General features: G+C 43.0%; 1 protein-coding gene across 1 annotated transcript; it reads left to right on the top strand.

Moving 5' to 3' along the window:
• Positions 1 to 5,472: 5,472 nt before the first annotated feature.
• On the top strand, positions 5,473 to 18,347 carry LOC145863289 (uncharacterized). Its single transcript, XM_082968326.1, has 2 exons — positions 5,473 to 6,070; positions 15,284 to 18,347. The coding sequence occupies exons 1-2, from the start codon at positions 5,686 to 5,688 to the stop codon at positions 16,081 to 16,083; spliced, it is 1,185 nt and encodes a 394-aa protein (XP_082824452.1). The 5' UTR covers positions 5,473 to 5,685; the 3' UTR covers positions 16,084 to 18,347.
• The last annotated feature ends 890 nt before the right edge of the window (positions 18,348 to 19,237 follow it).

Below are 19,237 nucleotides of genomic sequence, written 5' to 3'. Positions count from 1 at the left end.
ACTGACTCCCCTTGTCCCACTCCCTCCTAAATCTATTACAGTTTTTCTCAATTGCTAAAACACTAAAACCCATTGGCTGAACAAAGTTCTCAGTTGCCTGGACTCATTTAGCTAATTATACAGTCTGTTGTCAATGCCTTTGTAACGGCTGTCTATGGAAGAAGTGGACCAAAATGCGGCAGAGTTAGGGTTCGTCATATTTCATGTCACGAACACTATGCATTTACAAAAACAACAAAAACTGACAGCCAACACAGTCCTGTCAGGTGCAACCACATTGACAAGCACAATTACCCACGAAACACAAAGGAAATGTAGGCAACTTATGTGTGACTCCCAATCAACCACAACCCTCTACAGCTGTGCTTGATTGGAAGTCACACGGCCAAAATCAATGAAACAATAAAAAACACACACTCCCTTCTGCCACGTCCTGACCCAACTACACCCTCTACTGGTCAGGACGTGACAGCCTTAAACCATTTCACATGGTAAAACACAATTTGCAGATCTCACTTAGACTTTTCAGCAAAACTCTAAACACATTCTCATTCTAAAAACACATTCTGCACTCTAATGCACATGTCATCAAATACAAACAGAGAACACATGTCATTGATTGAACACAACCACTCAAAATTGATTTAACCTGTTTCAAATGATGCGACACAACCAATATAAGCCAGTTCAGAGAGCAAACAGGTTGTTGAAGGAGAAAGTCTGAGAATGGATAGAAGAAACAATGTGAGAGGACGAGTGCGTATGCGAGGTGGGCAACGAGGAGGAGGGCAAGAAAGAGGAAGACAAAGAGTGCAAATATCTGATGAAATTCGAGCAACAGTTATAGACCATGTTCTTGTCAATGGACTGACAATGAGGGAAGCAGGACTTAGAGTGCAACCCAATTTGAGCCGATTTTCTGTGTCCACCATAGTAAGGACATTCAGAGAAGAGAACAGGTACAGTATACTACTGTATTTTTGTAATTGCAAATTTACTGTACTACACTATATGCAGCTGTTTCAATAGACATTTGTAAAGTTAATCACTGTATGTATTGTACTGCATGAAGATGTTTTGTAACTGCACAACTACTTTTTGTAGAATTGCAAGGCTGCCACGTGCAGGTGGAAGGACAGCTATATTCACTCGGGAGCAAGAGGCCGTTATAGTTGGCATGGTCCTTCAAGATAATGCACTACGACTCAGAGAAATCCAGGAACGAGTGATACATACAAGACAACACACACTTCCAGGGAATCGACAGTGTGAGCATTTCCACAATTGACCGTGTCCTCCATCGTAACAGGATGCGAATGAAACAAGTATACAGAGTACCTTTTGAGCGCAACTCACCAAGGGTGAAAGAATTGCGAGCTCAGTATGTGCAAGTAAGTGTACATTCAGAAACATTTACTGTAATCCAGATTGTCTACAGTACTAACACATACTATGTGAATGACATTACTCTTCAGTACATACAATGTATGTGAATCAGAAGTGCATACAGTAGGCCTAATTGTACTCTACAGTATAGCACTGTCTCTGTATGACTTACAAAATCCTACATACAGTATATTGTACTTCTACACAGACAATATTTGACTTCGAATCCTTGGACAGACCCCATGAGTTCATCTTTGTCGATGAAGCAGGCTTCAATCTAACAAAGAGGAGAAGGAGAGGCCGAAACATGATTGGACAGCGGACCATTGTTGAAGTCCCTGGTCAACAAGGTGGCAATGTCACAATCTGTGCTGCTATCAGCAACCATGGTGTTCTACATCACCATGTTACACTCGGGCCATATAACAGCACCTTCTAAGATTTATTGCCAATCTAAGAGATATTTTATTTGAGCAGCAGGTTCAAGAGCAGCAGGGTCGAGAGCTAAATGAGAATCCCATTCCCACCTATGTGATAGTGTGGGACAATGTCAGTTTCCACCGAGCTGCTCAGGTAAGGGAATGGTTTAACATCACTGGGCAGTTTATGGGGAAGCCAGCGAGGACACAGAAGTTTCTCCCGCCCCATCACTCGCTTGGCCACCCCCTCCCCCCCATACCCCCTTACCTCTCGCTGTCCGTCGAGAGCCCCTTCCTCTTCCCTCTCTTCTTTGGCGATGGCAGTAACAGGGAGACACCACCCCCCCTCCCCGCAAACTCCTCCACCATTCCCCCCCATCTCTTCCACGAGGGCCCTCGACATTCTGCTGTCCCCCCACTCCCTCTCCCCCCTCCTCCACTGGTCCTGCCACCGACTCCTTCTCCACCACCTCTCCCTCCATTGCTGCCCTCTCTGGCTCCTCCACTCCCTTGCTTCCTCCCACCTCTTTTCCCTCCTCTCCTCCCGGTTCTGCTGCTCCCGTGCCTTCTCTGTCCCCCTCTCCTCCTGCTGCCGCTCTTTGCTCCTCCTCCTTCCGTGAGACCGTCCTCTCTGGGCCTGTGTTCGGTTCTTGGTCTGGGCCTCCTCCCCTTCTTCCCCCATCCCCCGCTCCTGCTCCCCCCCAGCCGCAGACACGTATGGCCTCTGACGAGCCGGGCATTCCTGCCACAGGTGTGCTGACGAGCCATACCCGTGGCACGCCTTGAGCTCGTCACAGTCCTTCGCCTTGTGCTCCCCAGATCCACAAAATCTGCACTTTCTTGTGCTGCACGAGGCTAGGATGTGGCCGTAGGCCATACAACGCCTGCAAAACGGGGGCTGACGTGCATAAAACAACGTCCTCCTGTCAGCCCCCAGGGAGAACAGAGCTGGAGGATGAAGGTAGCCGCCCAGTCCCTTTGGGTCCTCCCTGAGGAGGGCCTGGAAGTCTCTCCTCCCGTTCCAAAAACCCAGGGAGTCCTTGAGGTGCCTTGCTGAGGAGATGTCATCCATGTATCTCCCCAGAAAGGCCCTCACCTCCTCGTCCTTGACGGACGGGTTATAAATGTTCACAGTTACAATCCTGAAATAGTTTTTGCTGTTTTTTGCCAAGCTGGTTACCTCATAGTGGAACATCGGCCTCGCACCTCCTACTTCTCTCACCTTTTTCAGGATCTCGTCATGTTTTTCTTCTGTGTGTAAAGCCACATCATAAGTTCCCTCCAACGGGTAACCTTGGAGGCAAAACACATCCTTCCCTGTCAGTTTAAAGATCCACATCAAGATAGTCCTTCCAAAAGTTTCACGTCCGAATGGCTCCATCTCCTTGTCCTTCCACGCAAAGCGAACCGTATTCGCCAGTCCGATCCAAGGGACCGACCTATTTGAAGAATTTTGCGCCATCTCCACTCCCACTCTCTTCCAAAAAAAGGGAAAACTGAAAAGAAAAGCAAAAACGGCTGAGAATCGTTACCCCCCCAAATAACTTTTTTACAGCCCTCCGGCCTTCGGCTTTCAGCTAAGAGGTTATGGACCTCAGTACCCAACTTGAACTTAGCCACACAGGAGAGAAGCCTTATAGCTGTGATCAATGTGACAAGAGATACTCTCATTCATGTGGTCTGATTAAACATCAGAAAATACATGCAGGAGATCCACAGAGTGTAGAATGATCTCCACCACCAGACCTGGGTAGTAGAACACAGAGTGTAGAATGACCTCCAACACCAGACCTGGGTAGTAGAACACAGAGTGTGGAATGATCTCCAACACCAGACCTGGGTAATAGAACACAGAGTGTGGAATGATCTCCAACACCAGACCTGGGTAGTAGAACACTGAGTGTAGAATGATCTCCTACACGAGACCGGGTAGTAGAACACAGAGTGTAGAATGACCTCCACACCAGACCTGGGTAGTAGAACACAGAGTGTAGAATGACCTCCAACACCAGACCTGGGTAGTAGAACACAGAGTGTAGAATGAACTCCAACACCAGACCTATATACATCAAATCACATTTTATTTGTCACATACACTTGTTTAACAGATGTTATTGTGGGTGTAGCAAAATGCTTGTGTTTCTAGCTCCAACAGTCCAGTAATATCTAACAAGTAATATCTAACAATACACAAAATCTAAAGGAATGGAATTAAGAATATATAAATATTTAGGCGAGCAATGTCAGAGCTGCATAGACTAAGATACAGTAGAATAGGATTTAATTCAGTATATACATATGAGATGAGTAATACATAGACAGATACAGTAGAATAGGATAGAATACAGTATATACATATGAGATGAGTAATACATAGACTAAGATACAGTAGAATAGTATAGAATACAGTATATACATATGAGATGAGAAATACATAGACAGATACAGTAGAATAGGATAGAATACAGTATATACATATGAGATGAGTAATACATAGACTAAGATACAATGGAATAGGATAGAACCTAGTCTGTTCATTATATACATCTACATGATGTATTGGTACACCATGAAGCAGCAGTATAGACCTAGTCTGTTCATTATATACATCTACATGATGTATTGTTACACCATGTAGGAGCAGTATATACCTAGTCTGTTCATTATATACATCTACATGATGTATTGTTACACCATGTAGGAGCAGTATAGACCTAGTCTGTTCATTATATACATCTACATGATGTATTGTTACACCATGTAGGAGCAGTATAGACCTAGTCTGTGCATTATATACATCTATATGATGTATTGTTACACCAAAATAAAGGGAAATTACATCATTTTATACTAATTCAATTGCTCAGAGAGAAATATTTAGTTTAACATGTAATTCTCAAAATGTAGGGGTCTGAATTATTGCCACCCATGTTTTCAATACTCCAACAGCCTCCCCTTGGGAGGATAACGACACTCAAATGTTTTATGAGATTAGAGAACACATTGGGTGGGATCTTAGACCCTTCCTCCATACAGAATCTCTCCATGTCCTTGATTTATTTTGTCTGCGCTTATGGACTGCCCTGTTCAATTCAAACCACAGGTTTTCAATGGAATTCAAGTCCGAAGACTGAGATGGCCATTAAAAATGTTGATTTTTGTGCCCAATTAACCATTTCTTTGTGGATGTTGATGTGTCTTGCTGGAAGATCCTCTTATGGCCAAGTTTCAGCCTCCTAGCAGAGAGGTAACCAGGTTTTGGGCAAAAATATCCTGGTAGTGGGTAAAGTTTATTTATTCATTTTATACAGTAATTTTTGCTACTCTTTATCAAGGGTATCAATAACTAGGTGCTTATTTTGATATCTAGTTATTTGACTGAATCAGAAATACAGATGGGGTAGATGTAGAGTTTGTTTTAAATTCTCATAAAAATCTGAACTAATCAAACAACACTTGTTGCTCTTTGTAAGTGTTGATATAATATTAATATTTAATGGAGAGAAAAAACCGTTTCCCTAAACTGCTTTATAATATTATAATTCAATGAAGAATAAAAATAGTTTTCCCTCCTCAACTGCGTTTCCTCCCTCCAGACAGCAGATGGCGATATGTGTCTTTCAGGCGATGTTTCTAGTGTGACGTATAATCTAGTGGACGGAACGCTTCTTCAACAACTGCAGCCACCTCGGTAGCTCGCTAGCCGACAAAGTCGGAACATTCACGTTCTTTAGACAATTTCGTGGTTTATTTGCCATTTTGCTTTAAACATACTTATGTGGAAACAACTAGCTACCCCATTAAATGTAATATTTACGTTGTAAGTCAACTAGCTGGCTGGTTAAGTTAGCATTAGCCTAGCTAGCTAACATCCCCGACCATGAGTTCACTAAGCTACTCTCCTCCTGATAAAGAAGATGAGGTCTGCTGGTCGGAGAAAGTAACTCTCTTGAAAGAGGAGGAGGAAGAGAAAGATGTTTCAATACAAAAACAAGTAGAGGGTGAGGCTGTTACAGTGAAAGAAGAAGAGAAAGACATTACAGAGAAAGAAGAGAAAAACGCGTTCAGAGTGAAAGAGGAGGAGGATATTACTGTGAAAGAAGAGGAGGAAGAGAAAGAGGAGGATGCAGTTTTTGGAGTGGAGGATGAAGTGAAAGAAGATGAAGACGTTTTTGGAATGAAGGATGAAGAGGGGGAGATTACTGTCACATTAGAGGAGGACGAAGAAGAGAAGACTGGAGAACTGATTAACACCAGTAAATACAGTGAGTACTATCTAATAAAACAGGGACATTGATCTGATTAACACCAGCAAATACAGTGAGTACTATCTTTAAAAAACAGGGTCATTGATCTGATTAACACCAGTAAATACAGCGAGTACTATTAATAAAACGGGGACACTGATCTTTTATTTTATTTTATTTTTTTCACCTTTATTTAACCAGGTAGGCAAGTTAAGAACAAGTTCTCATTTACAATTGCGACCTGGCCAAGATAAAGAAAAGCAGTTCGACAACATACAACAACACAGAGTTACACATGGAGTAAAACAAACATACAGTCAATAATACATTAGAAAAATAAGTCTATATAAAATGTGAGCAAATGAGGTGAGATAAGGGAGGTAAAGACAAAAAGGCAATATAAATACAATATAGCAAGTAAAACACTGGAATGGTAGATTTGAAGTAGAAGAAAGTGCAAAGTAGAAATGGAAATAATGGGGTGCAAAGGAGCAAAATAAATAAATACAGTAGGGGAAGAGGTAGTTGTTTGAGCTAAATAATAGATGGGCTATGTACAGGTGCAGTGATCTGTGAGCTGCTCTGACAGCTGGTGCTTAAAGCGAGTGAGGGAGATAAGTCTTTCCAGTTTCAGATATTTTTGTAGTTCGTTCCAGTCATTGGCAGCAGAGAACTGGAAGGAGAGGCGGCCGAAGGGGGAATTGGCTTTGGGGGTGACCAGAGATATACCTGCTGGAGCGCGTGCTACAGATGGGTGCTGCTATGGTGACCAGCGAGCTGAGATAAGGGGGAACTTTACCTAGCAGGGTCTTGTAGATGACCTGGAGCCAGTGGGTTTGGCGACGAGTATGAAGCAAGGGCCAGCCAACGAGAGCTTACAGGTCGCAGTGGTGGGTAGTATATGGGGCTTTGGTGACAAAACGGATGGCACTGTGATAGACTGCATCCAATTTATTGAGTAGGGTATTCTAGGCTATTTTGTAAATGACATCGCCGAAGTCGAGGATCGGTAGGATGGTCAGTTTTGAGGGTATGTTTGGCAGCATGAGTGAAAGATGCTTTGTTGCGAAATAGGAAGCCAATTCTTCATTTAACTTTGGATTGGAGCTGTTTGACAGTCTAACCAGACAGTTGTCCACATATTCTAAGTCAGAACCGTCCAGAGTAGTGATGCTGGACGGGCGGGCAGGTGCAGGCAGCGATCGGTTGAAGAGCATGCATTTAGTTTTACTTGTATTTAAGAGCAGTTGGTGGCCACGGAAGGAGAGTTGTATGGCATTGAAACTCGTCGGGAGGGTTGTTAACAGTGTCCAAAGAAGGGCCAGAATTATACAGAATGGTGTCGTCTGCATAGAGGTGGATCAGAGACTCACCAGCAGCAAGAGCGACATCATTGATGTATACAGAGAAGAGAGTCGGCCCAAGAATTGAACCCTGTGGCACCCCCATAGAGACTGCGCCAAAGGTCCGGACAACAGGCCCACCGATTTGACACACTGAACTCTATCAGAGAAGTAGTTGGTGAACCAGGCGAGGCAATCATTTGAGAAACCAAGGCTATTGAGTCTGCCGATGAGGATGTGGTGATTGACAGAGTCGAAAGCCTTGGCCAGGTCAATGAATACGGCTGCACAGTATTGTTTCTTATCGATGGCGGTTAAGATATCGTTTAGGACCTTGAGCGTGGCTGAGGTGCACTTGCTGTTTGAGGTGAAGAAACATTTGCTTTGAGAAGCTCCACAACTCATTAGTGGTGGTGCGTTAAGACAATCAGAAATACTATCAGACATCCCCAAATGGGCACATTTATAGACCTACATTTGCACACAGGCCAGGAAGACTAGTCCTACTTCTATATGCGTAATTAGGTGTGCGTCCTTACTCAACATTGACAGGAGTGTTTCAAACAAAAGACAATTAATAAATTGACAAAACTGACGCATCTTGCGGGGTCAGGTATGGGTGGTCTGCCAGGGGCCGTTTCATTTAGTATCCGTTTGGGTCGGCATGGGGAATGATTGTATTGTCCCATAGTATGTTGTACCGAAGTTGACCAACTAAAAGGGAGTGTAACTTTATGACTATTGTTGGATTCTAAACTTTGAACATATTAAAGACATGATAGATCAGACACAGAGTATATAAAGGAGTGAGATCTGTATAAAGACAGAGTGGCTGTGGAATGTGCTGGGTGGACGGGAGGAGATCACAGGATTGCTTTAGGGGAAGCGGATGGACATCTGTGGATTAGGCGAAGGAGGGGTTGAGGTCAGGAGGTCAGGTCAGATCCCCTGAAGGGAGTAATAAGGGTTTAGTATCCTGTTACCCTCTTCCTGTTGAACCAGAAGATGTAAGGATTGGAGAGAAGGACGAGTGTCCAAAGTGGGGTACATATACTTGTGATGGTGAGAACATGTTTTTGTCTGAATTACAGTTGTAATGACCCTTTGGGAAGAATTAAACTTGGTTAAGCTTCTCTAGTGTCCGTGAGTTATTTACTCTGAATAATTAGAACCTAACACTATAATTACTGTTCCCTGAAGGAGGGAAACGAGGTACAACACCTGTTTGGCCCCACCCCTTCCTGGGTCGATGAAGAGCGGTATTAAATTTAAGGAATAAACCCGAGCCTCGCGCTCATCACCTGTGGAAGGCGGGGCTTCCAGCGACGGGTGAATGAAAATGCACTCGACCTACGTAGCCGTAAGCTCGGGACCTTTGCACCGGAGTGGCTATAGTGGCTAACGCCCTTGTCCTGAAGCTAGCACCAGTTAGCCTTGAGCCAGGTGCATCTCCCGGCTAGCAAACAAAATTACTCCAGCTACAATACCTCTTTTGCCAATTGGCCTGGACCCTTTGTAAACATGGAGCCCCGCCGATCCATCACGACTGGTCTGCCAACGTAATCCGTCCGATGTGCCCTCAACTGGCCTTTGCAGGATGTCGGTGACGCCCTTGTCCCGAAGCTAGCACCAGTTAGCCTCGAGCCAGGCGCGGAAGATGCTAGTGTAGTAACGACTACCTAACTGCTTCCCTGTTTCATATATTCCTGTTCACTGGACCCTATGATCACTTGGCTACATAGCTGATGCCTGCTGGATTGTTCATTAATCACGGGTCTCCATTTTGTTTATTTTGTTTGTATGTCTGCCACAGCCTCGAACTCAGGCCCCGTATGTAGTTAACCTGTTAGGGCTAGGGGGCAGTATTTACACGGCCGGATAAAAAACGTACCTGATTTAATCTGGTTACTACTCCTGCCCAGTAACTAGAATATGCATATAATTATTGGCTTTGGATAGAAAACACCCTAAAGTTTCTAAAACTGTTTGAATGGTGTCTGTGAGTATAACAGAACTCATATGTTGTTCTTCTTGCCTCTGTTTATTGAAGACTGAGGATCTTTGCTGTAACGTGACACTTCCTACGGCTCCCATAGGCTCTCAGAGCCCGGGAAAAAGCTGAACGATGTCGAGGCAGCCCCAGGCTGAAACACATAATCGCTTTTGACAAGTGGCCGATCAGAGGACAATGGGCTTAGGCGCGTTGCCCGAGTCGACCCCGTGCTTTATTTTCTGTCGTCTGTTTACATAATTGCAGATTCCCGGTCGGAATATTATCGCTTTTTTACGAGAAAAATGGCATGAAAATAGATTTTAAACAGCAGTTGACATGCTTCGAAGTACGGTAATGAAATATTTAGAAATCTTTTGTCACGAAATACGCCATGCTCGTAACCCTTATTTACCATTCGGATAGTGTCTTGAACGCACGAACAAAACGCCGCTGTTTGAACATAACTATGGATTATTTGGGACCAAACCAACATTTGTTATTGAAGTAGAAGTCCTGGGAGTGCATTCTGACGAAGACAACAAAGGTAATCAAACTTTTCTAATAGTAAATCGGAGTTTGGTGAAGGCTAAACTTGCTGGGTGTCTAAATAGCTAGCCCTGTGATGCCGGGCTATCTACTTAGAATATTGCAAAATGTGCTTTCACCAAAAAGCTATTTTAAAATCGGACATATCGAGTGCATAGAGGAGTTCTGTATCTATAATTCTTAAAATAATTGTTATGCTTTTTGTGAACGTTTATCGTGAGTAATTTAGTAAATTGTTAGTAAATTCGCCAGAAGTATGCTAGTTCTGAAAGTCACATGCTAATGTAAAAAGCTGGTTTTTGATATAAATATGAACTTGATTGAACAAAACATGCATGTATTGTATAACATAATGTCCTAGGTGTGTCATCTGATGAAGATCATCAAAGGTTAGTGCTGCATTTAGCTGTCTTCTGGGTTTTTGTGACATTATATGCTAGCTTGAAAAATGGGTGTCTGATTATTTCTGGCTGGGTACTCTGCTGACATAATCTAATGTTTTGCTTTCGTTGTAAAGCCTTTTTGAAATCGGACAGTGTGGTTAGATTAACGAGAGTCTTGTCTTTAAAATGCTGTAAAATAGTCATATGTTTGAGAAATTGAAGTAATAGCATTTCTAAGGTATTTGAATATCGCACCACAGGATTCCACTGGCTGTTACGTAGGTGGGACGATTTGGTGCGACCTACCCTAGAGAGGTTAACTGACCCTCTCTGCCCATTCATCGCCATTTTACCTGTTATTGTCTTAGCTGATTAACTGTTGTTGTCTTACCCGTTGTTGTCTTAGCTAGCTATCCCAATCAACACCTGTGATTGCTTTATGCCTCGCTTTATGTCTCTCAACTGTCAATATGCCTTGTATACTGTTTCTTAGGGTAGTTATCATTGTTTTATTTTACTGCAATGCCCCTTGTCCCACTCAACATGCCTCAGAGAACTCTTTTGTCCCAACTCCCACACATGCGGTGACCTCACCTAGCATAACTGGTGCCTCCGGAGATGCAACCTCTCTTATCGTCACTCAATGCCTAGGTTTACCTCCACTGTACCCGCACCCTACCATACCCCTGTCTGTACATTATGCCTTGAATCTATCCTACCACGCCCAGAAATCTGCTCCTTTTATTCTCTGTTCCCAACGCACTATTCAACCAATTCTGATAGCCTTTAGCCGTACCCTCATCCTACTCCTCTGTTCCTCGGGTGATGTAGAGGTTAACCTAGGCCCTGTGTGATGTCCTGGCCGTGTCTGAATCCTGGCTTAGGAAGGCAACCAGAAATTCTGAAATTTCCATCCCCAACCACAACATTTTCAGTCAAGATAGAATTGTCAAAAAGAGAGGAGTTGCAATCTACTGCAGAGATGTCCTGCAAAGTTCTGTCATACTTCCCAAGTCCATACCCAAACAGTTCGAGCTTCTAATTTTAAAAATGAATCACTCCAGAAATAAGTCTCTCACTGTTGCCGCCTGTTATAGACCCCCCTCAGCTCCCAGCTGTGCCCTGGATACCATATGTGAATTGATTGCCCCCTATCTATCTTCAGATTTGGTTCTATTAGGTGACCTAACCTGGGATATGCTTAACACCCCGGCCGTCCTACAATCCAAGCTAGATGCCCTCAATCTCACACAAATTATCAAGGAACCCATCAGATACAACCCTAAATCCCTAAACATGGGCACCCTCATAGATATTATCCTAACCAACTTGCCCTCCAAATACACCTCTGCTGTTTTCAATCAGGATCTCAGCGATCATTGCCTGCATCCGTTATGGGTCCGCGGTCAAACGACCACCCCTCATCACCGTCAAACGCTCCCTAAAACACTTCTGCAAGCAGGCCTTTCTAATCGACCTGGCCCGGGTATCCTGGAAGGATTTTTACCTCATCCAGTCAGTAGAGGATGCCTGGTTGTTCTTTAAAAGTAATTTCCTCACCACCTTAAATAAGCATGCCCCTTTCAAAAAATGTAGAACTAAGGACAGATATAGCCCTTGGTTCACTCTAGACCTGACTGCCCTCGAACAGCACAAAAACATCCTATGGCGTACTGCACTAGCATCGAATAGTCCCCGCGATATGAAACTTTTCAGAGAAGTCAGGAACCAATACACACAGTCAGTTAAAAAAGCAAAGGCTAGCTTTTTCAAAGAGAAATTTGCATCCCGTAGCTCTAACTCCAAAAAGTTTTGGGACACTGTAAAGTCCATGGAGACTAAGAGCACCTCATCCCAGCTGCCCACTGCACTGAAGCTAGGAAACACTGTCACCACCGATAACTCCACGATAATTGAGAATTTCAATAAGCATTTCTCTACGGCTGGCCATGCTTTCCTCCTGGCTACCCCAACCCCGGCCAACAGCTCCCCACAGCTACTTCCCTAAGCCTCCCCATCTTCTCCTTCACCCAAATCCAGATAGCTGATGTTCTGAAAGAGTTGCAAAACCTGGACCCGTACAAATCAGCTGGTCTTGACAATCTGGACCCTCTCTTTCTATAATTATCCACCGCCATTGTGGCAACCCCTATTACTAGTCTGTTCAACCTCTTTCGTATCGTCTGAGATTCCTAAAGATTGGAACGCTTCCGTGGTCATCCCCCTCTTCAAAGGAGGTGACACTCTAGACCCAAACTGTTACAGACCTATATCCATCCTGCCCTGCCATTCTAAAGTCTTCGAAAGTCAAGTTAACAAACAGATCACTGATCATTTTGAATCCCACCGTACCTTCTCCACTGTGCAATCCAGTTTCCGAGCTGGTCACGGGTGCACCTCAGCCACGCTCAAGGTACTAAATGATATCATAACCACCATCGATAAGCGACAGTACTGTGCAGCCGTCTTCATCGACCTGGCCAAGGCTTTCGACTCTGTCAATCACCGTATTCTTATCGGCAGACTCATCAGCCAAAAAGAACAACCGATCCATCAACAACCGATCGCTGCCTACACCCGCCCGACTAGCATCACTACTCTGGACGGTTCTGACTTAGAATATGTGGACAGCTACAATACCTAGGTGTCTGGTTAGACTATAAACTCTCCTTCCAGACTAATATTAAAATATTAAGCATCTCCAATCCAAAATTAAATCTAGAACCGGCTTCCTATTTCGCAACAAAGCCTCCTTCACTCACGCTGCCAAACATACCCTCGTAAAACTGACTACCCTACCGATCCTTAACTTCGGCGATGTCATTTACAAAATAGCCTCCAACACTCTACTCAGCAAACTGGATGCAGTCTATCACAGTGCCATCCGTTTTGTCACTAAAGCCCCATATACCACCCACCACTGCGACCTGTATGCTCTTGTCGGCTGGCCCTCGCTACATATTCGTCGCCAAACCCACTGGCGCCAGGTCATCTATAAGTCTTTGCTAGGTAAAGCTCCGCCTTAACTCAGCTCACTGGTCACCATAGCAACACCCACCCATAGCACGCGCTCCAGGAGGTATATCTCACTGGTCATCCCCAAAGCCAACACCTCCTTTGGCCGCCTTTCCCTCCAGTTGTCTGCTGCCAATGACTGGAACGAATTGCAAGAATCGCTGAAGTCACTACCTTTAAGCATCAGCTATCTGAGCAGCTTACCGATCGCTGCAGCTGTACACAGCCCATCTGTAAATAGCCCATCCAACTGCCTACCTCATCCCCATGTTTTTATTTACTTTTTCTGCTCTTTTGCACACCAGTATTTCTACTTGCACATCATCATCTGCACATCTATCTCTCCAGTGTAAATTTGCTAAATTGTAATTACTTCGCTACTATGGCCTATTTATTGCCTTACCTCCATACTCCATTTGCACACACTGTATATAGATTTTTCTATTGTGTTATTGACTGTTCGTTGGTTTATCCAACGTGTAACTGTTGTTTTTGTCGCACTGCTTTGCTTTATCTTGGCCAGGTCACAGTTGTAAATGAGAATTTGTTCTCAACTGGCCTACCTGGTTAAATAAATAACACCCAAATGGATACTGTCATTAATGTGGTTCTTCAATAATTACTCATAATTCTTAATACTGTAGCTGTTTAGTTAGTCACATGTTCAACTATCATCAGCTGATCCAGGAAATCATTTTCTGAATGACAGTCACATGACAAACATCACGACATGCAACAACAACCAAAGTGCTTCTTCATTCATTACTCTGGTAAAGACAGTTATGCCGTGCTCCACGTTGGATCCAACATTCCTACTTTGGTCATAATGTGTAGAGAACTGTTCCTTGATGGATAGGCTATTGTACAACACACAGAGCTATTTTCCTATATTTGTTGTTAGGTGAAGTTATGGGCCAATTTGGCAAACAAGCAGTGTACAAACCCTCATTGTCAGGCTGATGGAAAAGCCAAAGAGCATTTTACAGGTTGAGGTGTTTTTTAAGTATAAAGCGGTTGACTTGCAACAATAACACAAACATATTAAGCAGGACATTCAAACGAGCCTTAGAATTATAATCCAAAGTAGTGTGAAATGCACTCATAAGCAACCTGGTAATGGAGGTTACTCCCCTGAGTTTTCCCCCATTCACATTCAGAATACGTTGTGAAAAACTCAAATCTTTGCTCACCATTTTTGCTCCATGCAGATATACTACATCCATAACTAGTGGTTTCCTCATTACCAGATATACTACATCCATAACTAGTGGTTTCCTCATTAGCAGATATACTACATCCATAACTAGTGGTTTCCTCATTAGCAGATATACTACATCCATAACTAGTGGTTTCCTCATTAGCAGATATACTACATCCATAACTAGTGGTTTCCTCATTACCAGATATACTACATCCATAACTAGTGGTTTCCTCATTACCAGATAAACTACATCCATAACTAGTGGTTTCCTCATTACCAGATAAACTACATCCATAACTAGTGGTTTCGTCATTACCAGATATACTACATCCATAACTAGTGGTTTCCTCATTACCAGATATACTACATCCATAACTAGTGGTTTCCTCATTAGAATGGAGGAGTTTCTACAACCAAATTGCATGTGCATCGCCCTCATGCCGCAATTTTAGCAAACACAGAAAGGGGCCTATATTGGAGGCCAAAAGTCGTCTGGCACACTGCTTAGAGTTTCAACAACATGAATAACTTATTTCTAGCCTACAATCATCGATGTTACTACTAATGTGAAAACAAGACAAAATATGACTATTCTTGCTCATTTTAAGACAAATGTCAAGTAATCATTACATTCATTACAGACGTCAATTGTTGTACAACATCATGGCTACGCTGTTGGCATCACCTTTTACAGTGGATTTTCGCTGTTGTGGGCCTTTAACCATCTGTCTGACTTTGTTGTTCACACAGGAGAGAGACGGTACTATCGTGGATCCTCTGGGGAGCCTCAACAACCTCATGATGCTGACAGGGCAGAGAAGAATCTCTCCACATCAGAACACCTCAAGAAACGCCAGCGGAGAACCACAGGGAAAAGATCACACCGCTGCTTTGACTGTGGGAAGAGATGCACCTCATCAGGCATTATATCACACTGGAGAATTCACACAAGTGATAATTCTCACTACTGCTCTGATTGTGGGAATTTTTTAAAATCTTCATCAGAACTCAAAATACACCTGAGAAATCACACAAAAGAGAAACCTTACTTCTGCTCTGACTGTGGGAAGAGTTTTCCTCTGTCAACCAGCCTGATATCACACCAGAGAACACACACAGGAGAGAAACCTTATAGCTGTGATCAATGTGGGAAGAGTTTTTATAAATCTAGTTATGTTATTATACACCAGAGAACACACACAAGAGAGAGAACTTACAGTTGTGATCAATGTGGGAGGAGTTTTCCTATTTTAATCGCTCTGATATCACACCAGAGAACACACACAGTAAAGAAACCGTGTAGCTGTGATGAATGTGGGAAGAGTTTTACTCTGCTAAGCAGCCTGATATACCACCAGAAAACACACATGGTAGAGAAACCTTATAGCTGTGCTCAATGTGGGAAGAGTTTTACTTGTTCTAGCATGCTGACTAGACACCAAAGAACACACACAGGAGAGAAAGCTTATAGCTGTAATCAATGTGAGAAGAGATACTCTAGTAAAAGATCTCTGATTAAACATCAGAAAATACATGGAGTTATTTCATGATATCAATGAAATAATGTCACAATGTAATAATGTCACAATGTAGAATGTTTTAACATTGTAGTAGGAGTATTTTAATGATGTCACAATGTAGAAGCCTAAACGTTTGTCCCCTGTTCTATTGATTTCAACATGATATGGATATTAGCCTCAGGGGGAAAATCCAGGCTCTGAATTGAAAGAGTACTATATATGAGATTTAACAAAAAGTGAGTAACAAAAAAAGAGTTCTGTTACACTTAACATGTTGGTGACCCACTGGAATCAAAATGCAACACTTCAAAAGGTAGCTAGCTGTTTTCTACAAGTTGTCCTCTAACCAGGGATTTACACATTATTCCCAGATTCCGTGTGGTTTTTGAGCTGTTAGTTTTAACAGGACTTGCAATCTCATCTCCCTCTCTGACAATTGATCTCATCGTGATATCGATGAGTGATGACAAATAAGTGTTGCATTCCTTTGTTTAGCGATCCCTAAATTTAAATGCATCATTCCAAAATATAGCTGACTGTCTTCTGCAGGTTGTCCTCTAACCAGTGAGGTAAAATATATCTCCCATTTCCATGTGTTTTTTTATTTGTGTTAGTTTCAACAACAGTACAACCTGATTTCCCCCCTGACGATATCAGTGATTTATTGCTACTTGTCAAAAAAATACAAGTAATATGATTATTGTGGCAGATGTTTGTATATATAGCACATTATATGTTTAGTTTTTCAATATATCACAAACTGTTTCTGCGTATTTGTTATTGAAAACTGTGTTTTGACATTGGCGCTATCCCATCTAGCAAAATGTCTTTGAAAAGAAGCCTATGCCCGATGTCCTATATTCGTTTCGGTTGTAGTTAAATTACTTGAAAACAACTTAATTTCAACGTACTTCCAAGTAGCCTAGTGGTTAGAGCGTTGAGGCAGTAACCAAAAAGTTGCTGGATCGAATCCCCGAGCTGACAAGGTAAAAATATGTTGAACCCACTGTTCCTAGGCCGTCATTGTCGATAACAATTTGTTCTTAACTGACTTGCCTAATTAAATAAAGGTTAAATGAAAAGTGGACGAGAGTTCTAGAAGCTAGTGATTTTTCGGATTCTATAAAGAATAAAATGAAAAAAATAATACGATTGTATATTATTATTTAGTAATACGTGTTTTTTTCTTGTTTTTAATTGTTGACAGCCAGTAGACACCATGTTTGGTGAAGGTGAAGCATTGTAGTTGATTATAATATGAAATGGAAGTTGTTTTCTGTTGGTGGTGAGCAAACTTGTCCAACAAAAATATAGGATATATTTGTTGTCTTAAGGGGAAAGGTGTTACAGGCTTTGGTTTTTCCATTTATGTTTTGAGGTTGAACTTTAGCTCGTTAGCCCGTCTAGCCCGTTAGCCCGTCTAGCTCGTTAGCACGTCTAGCTCGTTAGCACGTAGGACGCACTGATTGGTGTCACCTCGTTAGTCAGTATGTGTTACACCTGTGCTGGCTTGTCCATCTCGTTAGTGGGAAGGTGTTTCACCTGAGCTGGTCCAGGTTCTATTTAAGAGTGTCTGGCCCAGTGCTCCAGTTGTCTTGATAGATGTGGAGAGTCAACACCTTTAGTTGCTCCACCTTTTTGGTTTGCTTCCTGTCTTTAAGTTTGGTGTGTGTTTTTCTTTTGTTTTCCTCTTCTTGGGCAGATTTAGTGGGTCTCATGGTGGGTGTCTTTTAGGTCCCAGTTGTTGTTACTAGTCAACTTTCAGTGGACACTGAGAGTAAAACTGCAACATTATGTTATAATACTTTTATTGCAACAAATGGTTGTTTTATGCAACAGAATAGAGGGTTCTTAGAACTATTGTGTCTGTGTGTTCTACTGAGGATGGGCCTCTGGGAGAAAACACTGTCAGGAGATTTACAATGTCTTTTGGGTGATAAAACCTAAAGAGACCACATTCCAGAGCATGAGTTAATGTTTCTGTTCTATATGGGACCAGGGAGAGATGACCCCAGGGCCAGACCCTGGTCTCTACACAAAGAGTACTGTTTTTACAGCAGATACTGTCTGCTGAGAATTATAAGTATCTTTCATACAAATCTTAACCTTGTGACCCGTTCTATACATCTGTTGTTCGTCATGTAGGTTGAAAGGGCTATAAAAGACCTTTGTACTTTTGTCCCGTGGGTCCACCAGCCATCATTATCGTAGGGCACTCAATTGATTAACTTTATATGTGTACGTTATATTGACCTGCTCCCTTATAAGTGAATAAAGATTTAGTTTAAGAATAACTCTGACTTGTGTGATAAGGTTGTCTCCTCAATTGATATTAAAGAAGTGAACCACCACATTTGGCGATGGGGATGTGAATCTTCACTTGGCTCCTGACGACCTGGGTAAATGACCTGACTCCTGCCGACCTGGGTAGATGACCTGGGTAAATGACCTGGCTCCTGATGACCTGGGTAAATGACCTGACTACTGACGACCTGGGTAAATTACCTGACGACCTGGGTAAATGACCTGATGACCTGGGTAAATGACCTGGCTCCTGATGACCTGGGTAAATGATCTGATGACCTGGGTAAATGACCTGGCTCCTGATGACCTGGGTAAATGACCTGGCTCCTGATGACCTGGGTAAATGACCTGACGACCTGGGTAAATGACCTGGCTCCTAATGACCTGACTCCTGACGACCTGGGTAAATGACCTGGCTCCTGATGACCTGGGTAAATGACCTGACTCCTGATGACCTGGGTAAATGACCTGACGACCTGGGTCAATGACCTGACTCCTGATGACCTGGGTAAATGACCTGACGACCTGGGTAAATGACCTAACTCCTGACGACCTGGGTAAATGACCTGATGACCTGGGTCAATGACCTGGCTCCTGACGACCTGGGTAAATGACCTGACTCCTGATGACCTGGGTAAAAGACCTGACTCCTGACGACCTGGGTCAATGACCTGATGACCTGGGTCAATGACCTGGCTCCTGACGACCTGTGTAAATGACCTGACTCCTGATGACCTGGGTAAATGGTGCACGAGGGATCCCTCAAACTTGGGATCTCAGGGAGACCACACTTCAGGAACGGAGCAGATGGACCCACCTTTGATCTGAGAGGCAGCGAGCCGAGTAGATACCACATCTCAAACGTAGTTTAAAAAAAAAA

This window comes from Salmo salar, chromosome 02 (assembly GCF_965601325.2).
Source record: "Salmo salar chromosome 02, fSalSal1, whole genome shotgun sequence".
NCBI lineage: Eukaryota > Metazoa > Chordata > Actinopteri > Salmoniformes > Salmonidae > Salmo > Salmo salar.
Note: the sequence above shows the minus strand (reverse complement) of the source record. Positions and strands in the feature narration are given on the sequence as shown.